The 11,383-nt window shown below is 54.3% G+C and overlaps 4 protein-coding genes across 4 annotated transcripts; all 4 read left to right on the top strand.

Annotated features, from left to right (window-relative positions):
• The first annotated feature begins 102 nt into the window (after nt 1-102).
• IWZ02DRAFT_14456 (beta-galactosidase precursor) lies at nt 103-3,875 on the top strand. The gene is made up of 10 exons (XM_066761813.1): nt 103-354; nt 413-489; nt 562-748; nt 794-909; nt 962-1,210; nt 1,257-1,524; nt 1,580-1,610; nt 1,659-1,887; nt 1,939-2,336; nt 2,395-3,875. The coding sequence occupies exons 1-10, from the start codon at nt 232-234 to the stop codon at nt 3,699-3,701; spliced, it is 2,985 nt and encodes a 994-aa protein (XP_066627076.1). The 5' UTR covers nt 103-231; the 3' UTR covers nt 3,702-3,875.
• A 766-nt stretch (nt 3,876-4,641) lies between these two features.
• IWZ02DRAFT_14471 (uncharacterized protein) lies at nt 4,642-6,041 on the top strand. The gene is made up of 3 exons (XM_066761816.1): nt 4,642-5,412; nt 5,477-5,676; nt 5,728-6,041. The coding sequence occupies exons 1-3, from the start codon at nt 5,059-5,061 to the stop codon at nt 5,900-5,902; spliced, it is 729 nt and encodes a 242-aa protein (XP_066627075.1). The 5' UTR covers nt 4,642-5,058; the 3' UTR covers nt 5,903-6,041.
• A 1,699-nt stretch (nt 6,042-7,740) lies between these two features.
• IWZ02DRAFT_439320 (uncharacterized protein) lies at nt 7,741-8,640 on the top strand. The gene has a single exon (XM_066766773.1). The coding sequence runs from the start codon at nt 7,778-7,780 to the stop codon at nt 8,546-8,548; it is 771 nt and encodes a 256-aa protein (XP_066627074.1). The 5' UTR covers nt 7,741-7,777; the 3' UTR covers nt 8,549-8,640.
• A 332-nt stretch (nt 8,641-8,972) lies between these two features.
• On the top strand, nt 8,973-11,327 carry IWZ02DRAFT_439315 (integral membrane protein DUF92-domain-containing protein). Its single transcript, XM_066766772.1, has 3 exons — nt 8,973-9,357; nt 9,840-10,078; nt 10,320-11,327. The coding sequence occupies exons 1-3, from the start codon at nt 9,172-9,174 to the stop codon at nt 11,077-11,079; spliced, it is 1,185 nt and encodes a 394-aa protein (XP_066627073.1). The 5' UTR covers nt 8,973-9,171; the 3' UTR covers nt 11,080-11,327.
• The last annotated feature ends 56 nt before the right edge of the window (nt 11,328-11,383 follow it).

Here is an 11,383-nt window from a genome sequence, read left to right as displayed (position 1 = left end):
AACGGCAACGCGGACCAAGACCCTGTTCAGGAAGTTCTACGGGCGGGGACCAACGGCGGGATGTTGGGTACTCTTTAAAAAGCGCGCCCATCCAATCTTGCGTTCGACTCTGTTTGCCCGTCCCTCACTGCTTGACCAATCCTAGAATCGCAGGGGTCTGCTTGTTGTGTCTCGTTGTCGGTCTCGACCCAGCTCCAGCGATTGGTCCCTAGGGTTCCCTGAACCGTCATCATGAAGCTCTCTGCGAGCTTGCTGGTGCTTACCACCTTGACCGCCTCAACACTTGCCCGCGTTATCGGTGGAAAGCCAAACCAATTCATCCAGCCTTACAAACGAGACGTCTTGCAAGATATTGTACGCCCATTCTTCAAAGACCTTTGCTGCTCAATCCCCGTCTGACTCAATCACATAGGTCACTTGGGACGAGCATACCATCTTTGTCAACGGAGAGCGTGTGCTCTTCCTCAGCGGCGAATTCCATCCCTTCCGGTATGCTTGCCCGACGGACAGCACACCGGCTTTGATACCACATAGTCACCCTTGCTAATAATTCTTGGACAGACTTCCAGTCCCATCTCTCTGGTTGGATGTCCTCCAGAAAATCAAAGCGTTGGGTTTCAATGGTGTCTCCATCTACATTGATTGGGCGTTGCTCGAGGGCAAGCCTGGAAGCTTCGAGGCCGAGGGTGTCTTTGCACTGGAACCTTTCTTCGAGGCCGCGAAAGCTGCTGGAATATACTTGATCGCGGTGAGTAGGGTCCTTGTGAAGACAGGGCGGTGGCTAATTGGATAGCGACCTGGTCCATACATCAATGCCGAAGTGTCTGGCGGTGGATTTCCTGGATGGCTGCAACGAGTCCCTGGCAGGCTTCGTACAAGAGACGAGTCGTTCCTCAACGCAACAGAGAAGTAAGTCTTGTCACATTGACCGGGAACCTTGAGGCCGACTGACACTCCAAAGCTACGTCAAATCTATCAGCGAGATTGTCGCCAAAGCCCAAATCACCAATGGTGGACCAGTCATTCTCCTGCAACCTGAAAACGAATACACCACCGCAGACGAGACGGTGGTCCCTGAATTCCCCGACGCTGTTTACTTTGAATATATCCAAGAACAGTACCGGAATGCTGGTATTGTCGTCCCATTCATAAGCAACGATGCTCGCCCAGCTGGATACTTTACGCCAGGCACGCCTGGCGGTGTTGACATGTACGTGGTCCATCCTATCCTGCGCCACAGACGCTCATTTTTCTAGCTATGGCTACGACGGATACCCATTGGGATTTGACTGTGCAAACCCATACACTTGGCCAGATGGAAACTTGCCAACAGACCGTAACACCTTGCACGAGCAGCAGAGTCCTACCACGCCCCACTCGGTTCTGGAGTTCCAAGGTGGCTCCTTTGACCCATGGGGAGGCCTCGGATTCGACCAGTGCTCTGAACTCCTAAACCATGAATTCGAACGTGTGTTTTACAAGAACAACTACGGCTTTGGCATTACTTTGTTGAACATCTACATGGTAAGTACAGAAACCAGAGAATGTATATTTCAATCCAATGCTGACACGACGAAAGATTTTCGGGGGCACAAACTGGGGAAACCTGGGTATGAAGGTCCTTTTCCAGCCCATGCGTTCAAAACTGACAAAATCAGGCCATCCTGGTGGTTACACCTCATATGACTACGGCTCAGTCATCAGGGAAACCCGCGTCATTGACCGTGAAAAATACAGCGAGCTGAAACTGGAAGCAAACTTCCTTCAAGTTTCCCCAGCTTACTGGACAGCTGAACCTCAGAATGGCACAAATGGCTCGTACACGAATACTGATGCGCTCCACGTCACGGCACTTTTGGGCAATGTTACAAACTTCTACGTCATCCGGTTGGTGTGCCTTGCGCCCTGGCAGAGACAGTAGCTGACGAGAATCACCAGGCACTCTGCATACAACTCGCTCGAGTCGACCACCTACAAGTTTACAGTTCCAACGAGCGCTGGCAATCTCACCATTCCTCAGCTTAATGGCACCTTGACCCTTAATGGCCGTGACTCAAAGTTCCACGTCACTGATTACGACGTTGGTGGCTACAACCTTTTGTACTCCACTGCTGAAATCTTTTCGTGGAAGAAGTATGACTCGAAGACGGTTCTCGTTGTCTACGGCGGCCCTGGAGAGCAACATGAAGCTGCCTTTACCGGCGTTGATGCTTCATTGGTCGAAGGTTCCGGAGTGACCATTGCCAAGAAGGGAGACGCCACCGTCCTCGGCTGGGCTGTCTCAACCTCCCGAAAGATCGTCAAAGTCGGAGACGACCTTTATGTCTACATTCTTGGTAAGCGTCTTCTGCTCTGTTTTGTAACTCGGCTTTTCGGCTGCTCACCCAGGGACAGACCGCAACTCGGCATACAACTACTGGGTTACCGGTGACATAATCCTCAAGGCTGGCTACTTGATCCGCAATGCGACTGTGGCTGCAGACAGTCTCAGCATCATTGGCGATGTGAATGCAACCTCTACCCTCGAAGTCATTGGTGGAGCACCAAGCTCATTGGCTACCCTGAACTTCAATGGCGAGTCCGTTGGGTTCAACCAGTCCTCCCTCGGCGTCGTCTCGAGCTCGCTCTCATACTTTGCTCCGGAGCTGAATCTTCCTGATCTGAGCAGTCTCACCTGGAAGTACTTTGACACGGTTCCCGAATTGTCCAAAACTTACTCGGACGAGGCCTGGACATCTGCATCGCTGGACGTTACCTACAACTCCCATCGCAACTTGACAACGCCCACCAGCCTTTACAGCAGCGACTATGGCTACCACTATGGCGTCCTCGTCTACCGTGGTCACTTCACGGCCACTGGTGACGAAAGCACTCTCTTCATCACCGCCCAAGGTGGTTCCGCCTCAGGCTTCACCGTCTGGGTCAACAGCACCTTCGTCGGCTCTTGGGTTGGCGCAGACTACGCCAATAACGGCAACGTGACCTTCAATCTGCCCTCGCTCACCTCGGGCGGCAACTACGTCATCACAGTCGTTCTGGATACAACCGGTCTCGACGAGAACTGGACCGTCGGCGAGGAAGAAATGAAGACGCCGCGCGGCGTTCTCTCTTACACGCTGTCCGGCCACTCTTCGCAGAGCGACGTGACGTGGAAGCTCACCGGCAACCTCGGCGGCGAAGACTACATCGACCACTCCCGCGGTCCGCTCAACGAGGGCGGCCTCGCCGCCGAGCGCGCCGGCTACCACCTCCCTGGCGCCCCGACTGACTCCTGGGACGACGTGGTCGGCGGCCCGCTGACTGGTCTCGACAAGCCGGGCGTCGCATTCTACGCGACCACGATCGACCTCGACATTCCGTCTGGCTGGGACGTGCCGCTGTCATTTGTGTTCGGCAACAGCAGCAGCAGCACCGGCGCCAACGGCACATCGGCGGCGTACAGAGCGCAGCTGTGGGTCAACGGCTGGCAGTACGGCAAGTACGTGCACAATGTCGGTCCGCAGGACTCGTTCCCCGTCCCCGAGGGCATCTGGGACTACCAGGGCAGCAACTACGTTGCCGTCTCGCTGTGGGCCCTTGAGGAGGCTGGCGCTAAGCTGGAGAGCTTCACGCTCGAGGCTGGCACCCCGGTCAAGACGGGCTATGGTCCGATCACGGTTGTCGAGGGCGAGACGTGGAGTAAGAGAGAGGGAGCGTATTAGGTGGCTATAATGACTAGGCCTACATGTGTGAGGCTTTTCGGGTGGATCTCTTGTAGATGCATCAAGTGATGTAGATCATGGCACTCTTTGACCCTTTACTGGCTGGCACTTTCCCCATGCCTTTTTGCAGTTGAAACCACATGACTCCTTATCATACCCAGCTATTTAGGAACAACCGCTCTATTTGCTGCGTGTGGCTATGACTGCGGACGGCTACTCCCCAAGCGTGGCTGTCATGTTTAACGACTGCTCCCTAAAGGATATCTTGTTTCTTTCTCTGTGCAAAGGAAGTATGTACAGAAAGACAAGTGTAGACATATGGGTATCAAGAAGAGAATTAGAATCAAATGACACGGAAAGAAGCACAATCTCCCTATGCATCTCCGTCATCTTTGTCGTCATGCAACAATTCGCGCGGTCTTTTGCGCCCCTTGTTCGACATGTCAGAAAATCGTGGTCCGCACACGAGAAATGGGCAACTCACTCTCATGGCCAAAGTCATCTCGCCATTTCCATGCTGCCCCAGCTGCTGCCCTGGAGACTGTTTGCGCTTCTGCTGGCCCGGGCGTTCTGGTGTCGTAGCTGCTGACGATGCGGTGGTAGACGGGCTGTCGTCGGACTCCCCGGCGAGCAGGTACTCTTCTAAGCCGTCTCGCATTTCGCGCCACTCGTCCTGCATGTCGCGCAGAGAGTCTTCCATGCTCTCCATGAGGCGCATGAGCGCGTCGAGTTCGGCCTCGGTTGTTGTCATGATGAGGGAAGGGAAGACAGGGCTGATATGAAGCCCAAATGCGTGGGATTGAAAGTGTTGATTGCGTGGATCAAGTCTGAATGAGTTTCATGACGCGTCGGGTGAGAATGGCTGTGCAAGGAGTTGGGGAAGAGATGAGGCTGAGAGTTTGTTTGGTACTTCATGTGTGGCGCAAGGCGCGAGATGGTGTTCGCGCCAATGACTAACGAGCGACCTTCTTTGCGTGCTTGGTCTGTGCTACAAACACCTCTTCCTGCCCGCATGGAGCGAAATCGACATGCTTCTCATCAATCTAGTGATCTTGACTTTGAATAGCGGCTCATTAGAGTTGATGACGACGGCGATGGAAAGGATTGGCTGCAGCACGTCGAGCGTGGGCAGGGCTGCTCCTAGGTAGTCCGTCCCTCGTCATGGACGAATGCGTAGCTGTGACGTCTTCGCGTTCCACTGGCTTCAGGAGCATGTCTTCAAGGCCCGTTGCCCAATTGGGTACGTCTGTCCTTAGTTTCTCGCCTCCCGTCCTCTCCGTCTTGAATCTTTCCATTCCCGGGCTTTTTCTCCTCTAAAACAATTTTACCGAACCAAGCAAACTCGACGCGGAAAGGCATGCAAGGCAAAGTCATCGCCATCACAGGTGGCGCCCAGGGCATTGGTCTCGAAACAGCAAAACTGCTTGTCTCTCGGGGAGCCAAGGTTTCCATTGGCGATCTAGACGAAGCGGCGCTGAAACAAGCCGAACAAGAGTTGCGATCGTCCTGCGAGTCTGGGCAGGTCCGCGTGCAAATACTGAACGTGGCAGATTCGCGTTCTGTCAAAGACTGGATCGATGCCACCGTCCAATGGGCAGGTAAACTTGATGGAGCTGCCAATGTTGCAGGCATCAATGGACCAGAAGCTGGTGAGCAGATTCGGGACACGAGCGACGAGCATTGGAGTGCTGTGGTGAATGTCAATCTTTCGGTAAGTCCTTCTTCGAAGAATAATTCTTTCAGCGTCTGAGAGTTTTCTCTTACTGAATATTCAGGGCATGTTCTACTGCGTACGCTCTGAGCTCAACAATATCAAAGACGGTGGCAGCATCGTCTGCACAACGAGCGTCCAAGGGATTGTCGGCTCGCCCATGACTGCGGCGTACTCGACCACAAAGCATGGCATTGTGGGCTTGGTGAAAAGCGCCGCCAGAGAAAATGGAGACCGAAACGTTCGCGTTAATGCAATTGCACCGTACGTCCAGACTGACTTGGCAAGTCAAGTCCTTTGGCTGATCGACTACAGAGGAGCAATCGACACTCAAATGGTGGCTGAAGAAGACCGCAAAAACATCTCAACGCCGATCAAGCGGCTGGGAAAGCCCGAGGAGTGCGCTCATCTCATCGCATTCCTCCTGAGTGACGAGGCAAGCTTTATCACTGGATCGACATATCCAATCGACGGTGGATGGGCTTGTTGAACATTGGGCCCTGAGTCCATTTCAATTTTGCACAATTTCCGAATTCTGCCCATAAGTAAATACCCTACGACCACAGCAGTAGCCAAAGAATGAATCAAAACAGTCCAAATCAATCTTGAAGCCACCGCTCCGCAAAGACTAGTGGAACGAGCAAGTCTCATTGCCCATGACCAGGAGACGTGCTCCAGCAGCAAAATTAGAATTTCAAGCTATCCAGACCACGGGCATGGCCAACTCAGGCCTTCTTTCTTGTTTCAATTCCATGCTGTCTTCAAAACATCACGCTTTGTGTCTCGATACTAACCCGATCCAAGGCTAGAGAATTCGATAACGCAGACCACGTGTGCTCCAAGTCCTTGTCGGTTTCTTTTGGTGATGTCTCAGTCACCCGCCGTCGAACGCTTCCGATTGCATCTCGACCTTTTTCTTTGATGGAGGTGATGTCCTTATAAACCTGCTCAGATCCTCGTTTTGCCATCATCAGCCACCACTTGGCAAGATCACTTTGTGCAAGCCACCAAGCTCCCATTCCCAAGTCACCGCGAGACAAGACCGACATACTCGCTTCGGGCGACCTATACTCTGAATTTTCAATTGCTCTCAAAAACAACCATTCAGTTTCTGTTCAACCAAGACATACGCCAGCAAGAAAGACGGAAAGACGGCTTCGGTCCAGCTTCCGAAATCTCACCCTCCGCGACTGCCATCCCATGCTCGATTCCTGTATGAATCTTTTCCGGAAACGCAAAGACCGAAAGCTTTCGCACGGCGACTTCGACGTCAGCGAAAAGCTAGCCAAACGGCCACTTGTCGAAGACCAGCGGCAAGCAGACCCGCCAGCAAGCCGAAAAGCGAGCCAGGTATCGAACAGCGATCGCATGCCGGCTAAGATGGTTCAGAAACCAGACGGGAACTGGGAGGTACACTCGGACTCGTGGCAGCCTCCAAAGAAGAAGGAGGAAGAGGAGTTTAAAGGGATTTGTGATTGCGAGGATTGCATGACGGTGTATAATGGGTTTAAGATTGGGAGGGGGTAGGTCTGGGGCTTGGAGCTAATATGTGTGGTGAATACGCTCCCCACCGAAACGGCCCCTAGATAATTACATCAGTTAGGTAAAAAGCGGATGTAAAGTCTAAGGAAAACTTACCAGACCCCGGTGGCGCCATTAGTGAATAAGAGAAGGTTGTTACTTAGTTCAAAGTAAGGCGCCCATCTTGTGTTGGGGTAGTAGGAGCCAATTCTGTTCGTGATGATTGAAACGATTGTGGATGAGAATGTGACCCATGGGCTCTAGTGAGGGGGCTCAGAGAAACCCGACAGGAGGACAAAAAGAATGCCGAGTAGAGGATCCCCATGGCCAGAACAATGATTGCTTGGTTTTCTTGTTCAGTGGGCGTGGCCGTTGAAATCTCCAATGGCTCAGAAGTCTCTGACATCGTGACTGTTAATTTAGATGAATGTTCCAGTATGTCCTGGTATGGAGGTGGGGTAGAGAGAGAATCATAGAAAGATATGATGATTGATTTTGGGTGGTGAAAGAGGAAGATGTGAGGGTGAGGGAGGGCGTTAGTAAGAGCTTATTAGGTGGCTCCCTCCCTATTGGGGGTTGTTGGCCATCTGGCGCAGCTACAGGCTCGGTACCGGTGGCCAAGCTGGGCAGCCTCTTTTGCCGGCGATGGCGCCGTGAATTTTGAAATCTGCAGACAGCCTGTATAGTAAAGTCCATGGGGCTTGGACACGCAGCAGCAGCATTGAATAGCACGCTTGTCGAATGGTCACCAGTTTGGGATAAGTCTTGGCGTCCCGTCGTCTGCGAGTGCATGCTGAACTCCGAACGGCTCATCCTTCTCTTCCAACTGCACCTCTTCACCAACATGAGCGCGAGCGATGATGATGACTACTATCTTCCCTTGACAAGTGCACGCTTCTTCGGCGACGGCCCCAAAGCAAAGCGCGTCAAATTCGTCCCGGCCTCGTCCGCCACTCCACAGACAACTTCGACGTCGAGCAAGTCAGACGGTCCCTCGGCTGCAGACGTCTACCTCTCAATCATCGGGTCCAACAAGCCACAAACAGCGCCAGCAACTCCGTCAGAGCTTCGCACCCCACGATCGGAAGAAGACGTGCAAGTTTCGCGACAAGACCGCTCCGCCTCTGTGCCCACGCAGCCCGCGGCGTCTACCACTGTCGCTGCCGCAGCCAGCACGTCGCCTCCCTCCTCGGCCGCTGCAGAGCCCGGGACTTGCCCGTCATGCAAGCTCCCCATCTTGCCCGGGCATGAAGCGACGATCACGCACCAAATCTCGCTGCAACATTCGCACCCGCCCTCGGCCATCGAACGCAGCCGCAAGGGCCTGGCATATTTGCGCAAGCACGGCTGGGATCCAGACAGCCGGCAAGGGCTAGGAGCAGGCGGAGAGGGTGTCCTCTATCCGGTCAAGGTGAAGGAGAAGAAGGACAAGCTGGGAGTGGGCGTGACGGCAGCGCAGGCGCAGGCCAAGACGCGGAAGGAGGAGACCAAGGTGAAGAAGCTGGATGCTGGGGGTGTGAGGAGGAAGGATGAGGAAGACAAGAAGAGAAGGGAGCGGTTGCAGAGGATGTTTTATGAGAGAGACGATGTTTTGAAATACCTGGGTGAGGGTTGACTTGAACAAGAAGATCTCGAGGGATCATCAGCTCGGGCATAGCAATGGCGTATCGGCGGGGGGTTTTTTTTTTTTTTTTTTTTTTTTCTTTTGGACAGAATATGGGATAGATACCCTGGGCCAGGCATAGGTTCATCTTTTGGGGCACTGGATGGAGCGGGTATGGCAAGCATTCGATTGCTAGACTTCAAATTGCAAGTTGATACACTGCTATTTCATAAGGATCTTTACAACTTTACTAGCCATTGAGAAGCAAACTATTATGATGAGGAGAAGTGAAAAAAAAAAAAAAAAAAAAGCCAAGGAGAAAATTTATAGATGATTTGGTATGCATACCACGGATTACCTTCACAGCTCCCAAGGCCCATTGCTTGTCCCCCACAGCCCCTCGGACCCCTGCAAAAAAGCGGCGGACCTCTGCACGCCTACACCATTGAGTGACGCAACGCATACCGAGCACTCGACCTGACGACACAACACCAACAACTCATCCAGTCTCCCACCTGCAAGGTGTCACATACACTTCCGACTTTGAGACTTCCATTTGTTCCTCCCAGAGCTCTTCTTTACTTAACCCTACTCCCTACGAACCCCATCAGTGCCAGCCAGCGTCGTCGACAACAATGAAACCCATCATCGCGGTGCCCGCTACTGCGGCGCTCGTGTACCGCGCGTGGAGCCGCAAGTCGCTGACACCGCTGGGCATCGTGGTCGCGGCGCTGACGGCCGTCGCACACGCGGTGCATCCCTGGAGCGTGTTCTTTGTGCAGCTCGTCGTCTTCTTTTTGGCGGGGACGGCCGCGACGAAGGTATGTAAGGCTACTTTTCTTTGTTTTGCTTTCCTTTTCCGCTTTTTTCTGCATTATTTTCTTTGTTTTTCCCGCCTTCACCAATGTTGTCGATTTCAAAATTTCCCTTAGTTAGTGTTGCTCTCGGCATGGTTTACGAGGCCACGCTCTCGGAGTGCGCGTTGTATGGCAGCCTTCCGGGGCTATCTGGCCAGTCTCCCCATGTCTGACCTTCCCACTCCCCGTCTGTCGCGCTTTGGTAGTGTCTGACACATCCTTCTCGGGCTCTCTTTGACCCGCATTCGATGAGACGAGACGACACAAGTTCACGCACCACTGTTTGTTTTCGTCAAAGGCCCAGCAGACAGCTTGCGCAATCACACATGCACATCAGCCCCAGCACCAGATGCACTGCCCCCTGTCTTCAGATCTCACACAACGGCCACACCCATTGCATCCATATCACGACACCCGTCTCAAACGCACACTCACACGATTGACAGGTCAAACACGACATCAAAGCGCGGCTGACGCACTCGTCGGCGGGCGGCGCCGGCGGCGAGGGACCCAGGACGCACGTGCAGGTGCTGGCCAACTCGGCCGTGGCGTCGGTTCTGATTCTGCTGCATGCGTTGTCTCTGTACAGCAGAGAAGGAGGCGACGTTCAGAGTGAGCAGTGCTTCCCTCGTGGTGGAAGCAGTGGGTTCCGCGTTGTAGATCTGGCTGTTGTTGGAGCTGTGGTGTAAGTTTTGCCTTTTTTTCTCTTTCAACTTGACCAGCTCTCTTCTTTCTGCATTAAATCCAACCGGCGATCGCCTCGTTGCCATCGTGGTTGATGCGTGCTTTGCTTCACTTTCTCGAGGGATTGCTACTCTCATCACGACGCGAGTCTTCGACGAATCTGCATCCAACTAACTGATGGCTATCCCCTACATCTCCCCTTCTTTTCCAGACCAGAATTCACTAGACTGACTCTGCTGCAGGAACTACGCCGCAACAGCCAGCGACACGCTCTCCTCCGAACTCGGCATCCTCTCCTCAAGTCCCCCACACCTGATCCTGCCCCCCTTCACCACCGTCCCCCGCGGCACGAACGGGGGCGTAACGCGCGCCGGTCTCCTCGCCGGCCTCGGCGGCTCCGCCCTCCTCGCTCTAACAGCAAGCCTCCTCCTCCCCTTTTGCCCGTCGTCGTCGTCCTCCTCCTCCTCCGCCTCGTCATGGGACATCAGCAGCAAACTCGCCTTCACGCTGGGCGTCGCGGCGGCGGGGCTCTTCGGCAGCGTGCTCGATTCCATCCTCGGCGCCACGCTGCAGGCCAGCGTCGTCGACGTGCGGTCGGGCAAGGTGGTCGAGGGCGACGGCGGGCGCCGCGTCCCGGTGCGCCGCGGCTCTTCCTCCTCCTCCTCCTCCTCCTCTTCTTCTTCTTCCTCTTCATCGACCACTACCACCACATCTCCCCTGCGACCATCGTCGTTGGCAAAAACGTCGGCCGTCGACCCTGATGCGGCGGATGCGGCCGCGGCCAGGGACGTCAAAGCGCGGGCTGGCAGCATCGTCCCTCGTGGCGGTGCGGGTGCGGGTGCGAGTGCGAGTCAGGGCCAGGGACAGGGGCAGGGCGAGAGCAGGAAAATCGTCACGGGTAGGGATCTGCTAAGTAATAACGGCGTCAACGTGCTCATGGCCGGGCTGACGAGCGCGGGGGCCATGGTCGTTGCGGGCGTGGCTTGGGGCGTGTTTTGGTAAGGAGACTGGAGCCGCATTTCTGGGTGCTCTCTGCTGAATCCATGCTCGACTTGGAGCGGCTCCTGCGGACCACCAGACGTGTCGAAGCAAATACCAAAAGAAAGGGCATGCATGCATGCATGGGCGAGTGTGACAAAGCGCCTTGCCATACCTAGACAGGGCAGCAATGCCACCATGATGTCACGCGACGAATCGAAATCAATCAGTCCACCTCATGTGAGTTCGCTTGTCGTCCAAATGCATGCATTCTCTATATCTGTTACTGCGCCGGAGGGTAAGTGAACTTATTACAATCATGACGTCT

The sequence above is a fragment of the Phyllosticta citriasiana genome (genome assembly GCF_038021145.1).
Source record: "Phyllosticta citriasiana strain CBS 120426 chromosome Unknown IWZ02scaffold_1, whole genome shotgun sequence".
Taxonomy (NCBI): Eukaryota; Fungi; Ascomycota; class Dothideomycetes; order Botryosphaeriales; family Phyllostictaceae; genus Phyllosticta; species Phyllosticta citriasiana.
This window is presented reverse-complemented; position numbering and strand designations above follow the sequence as displayed.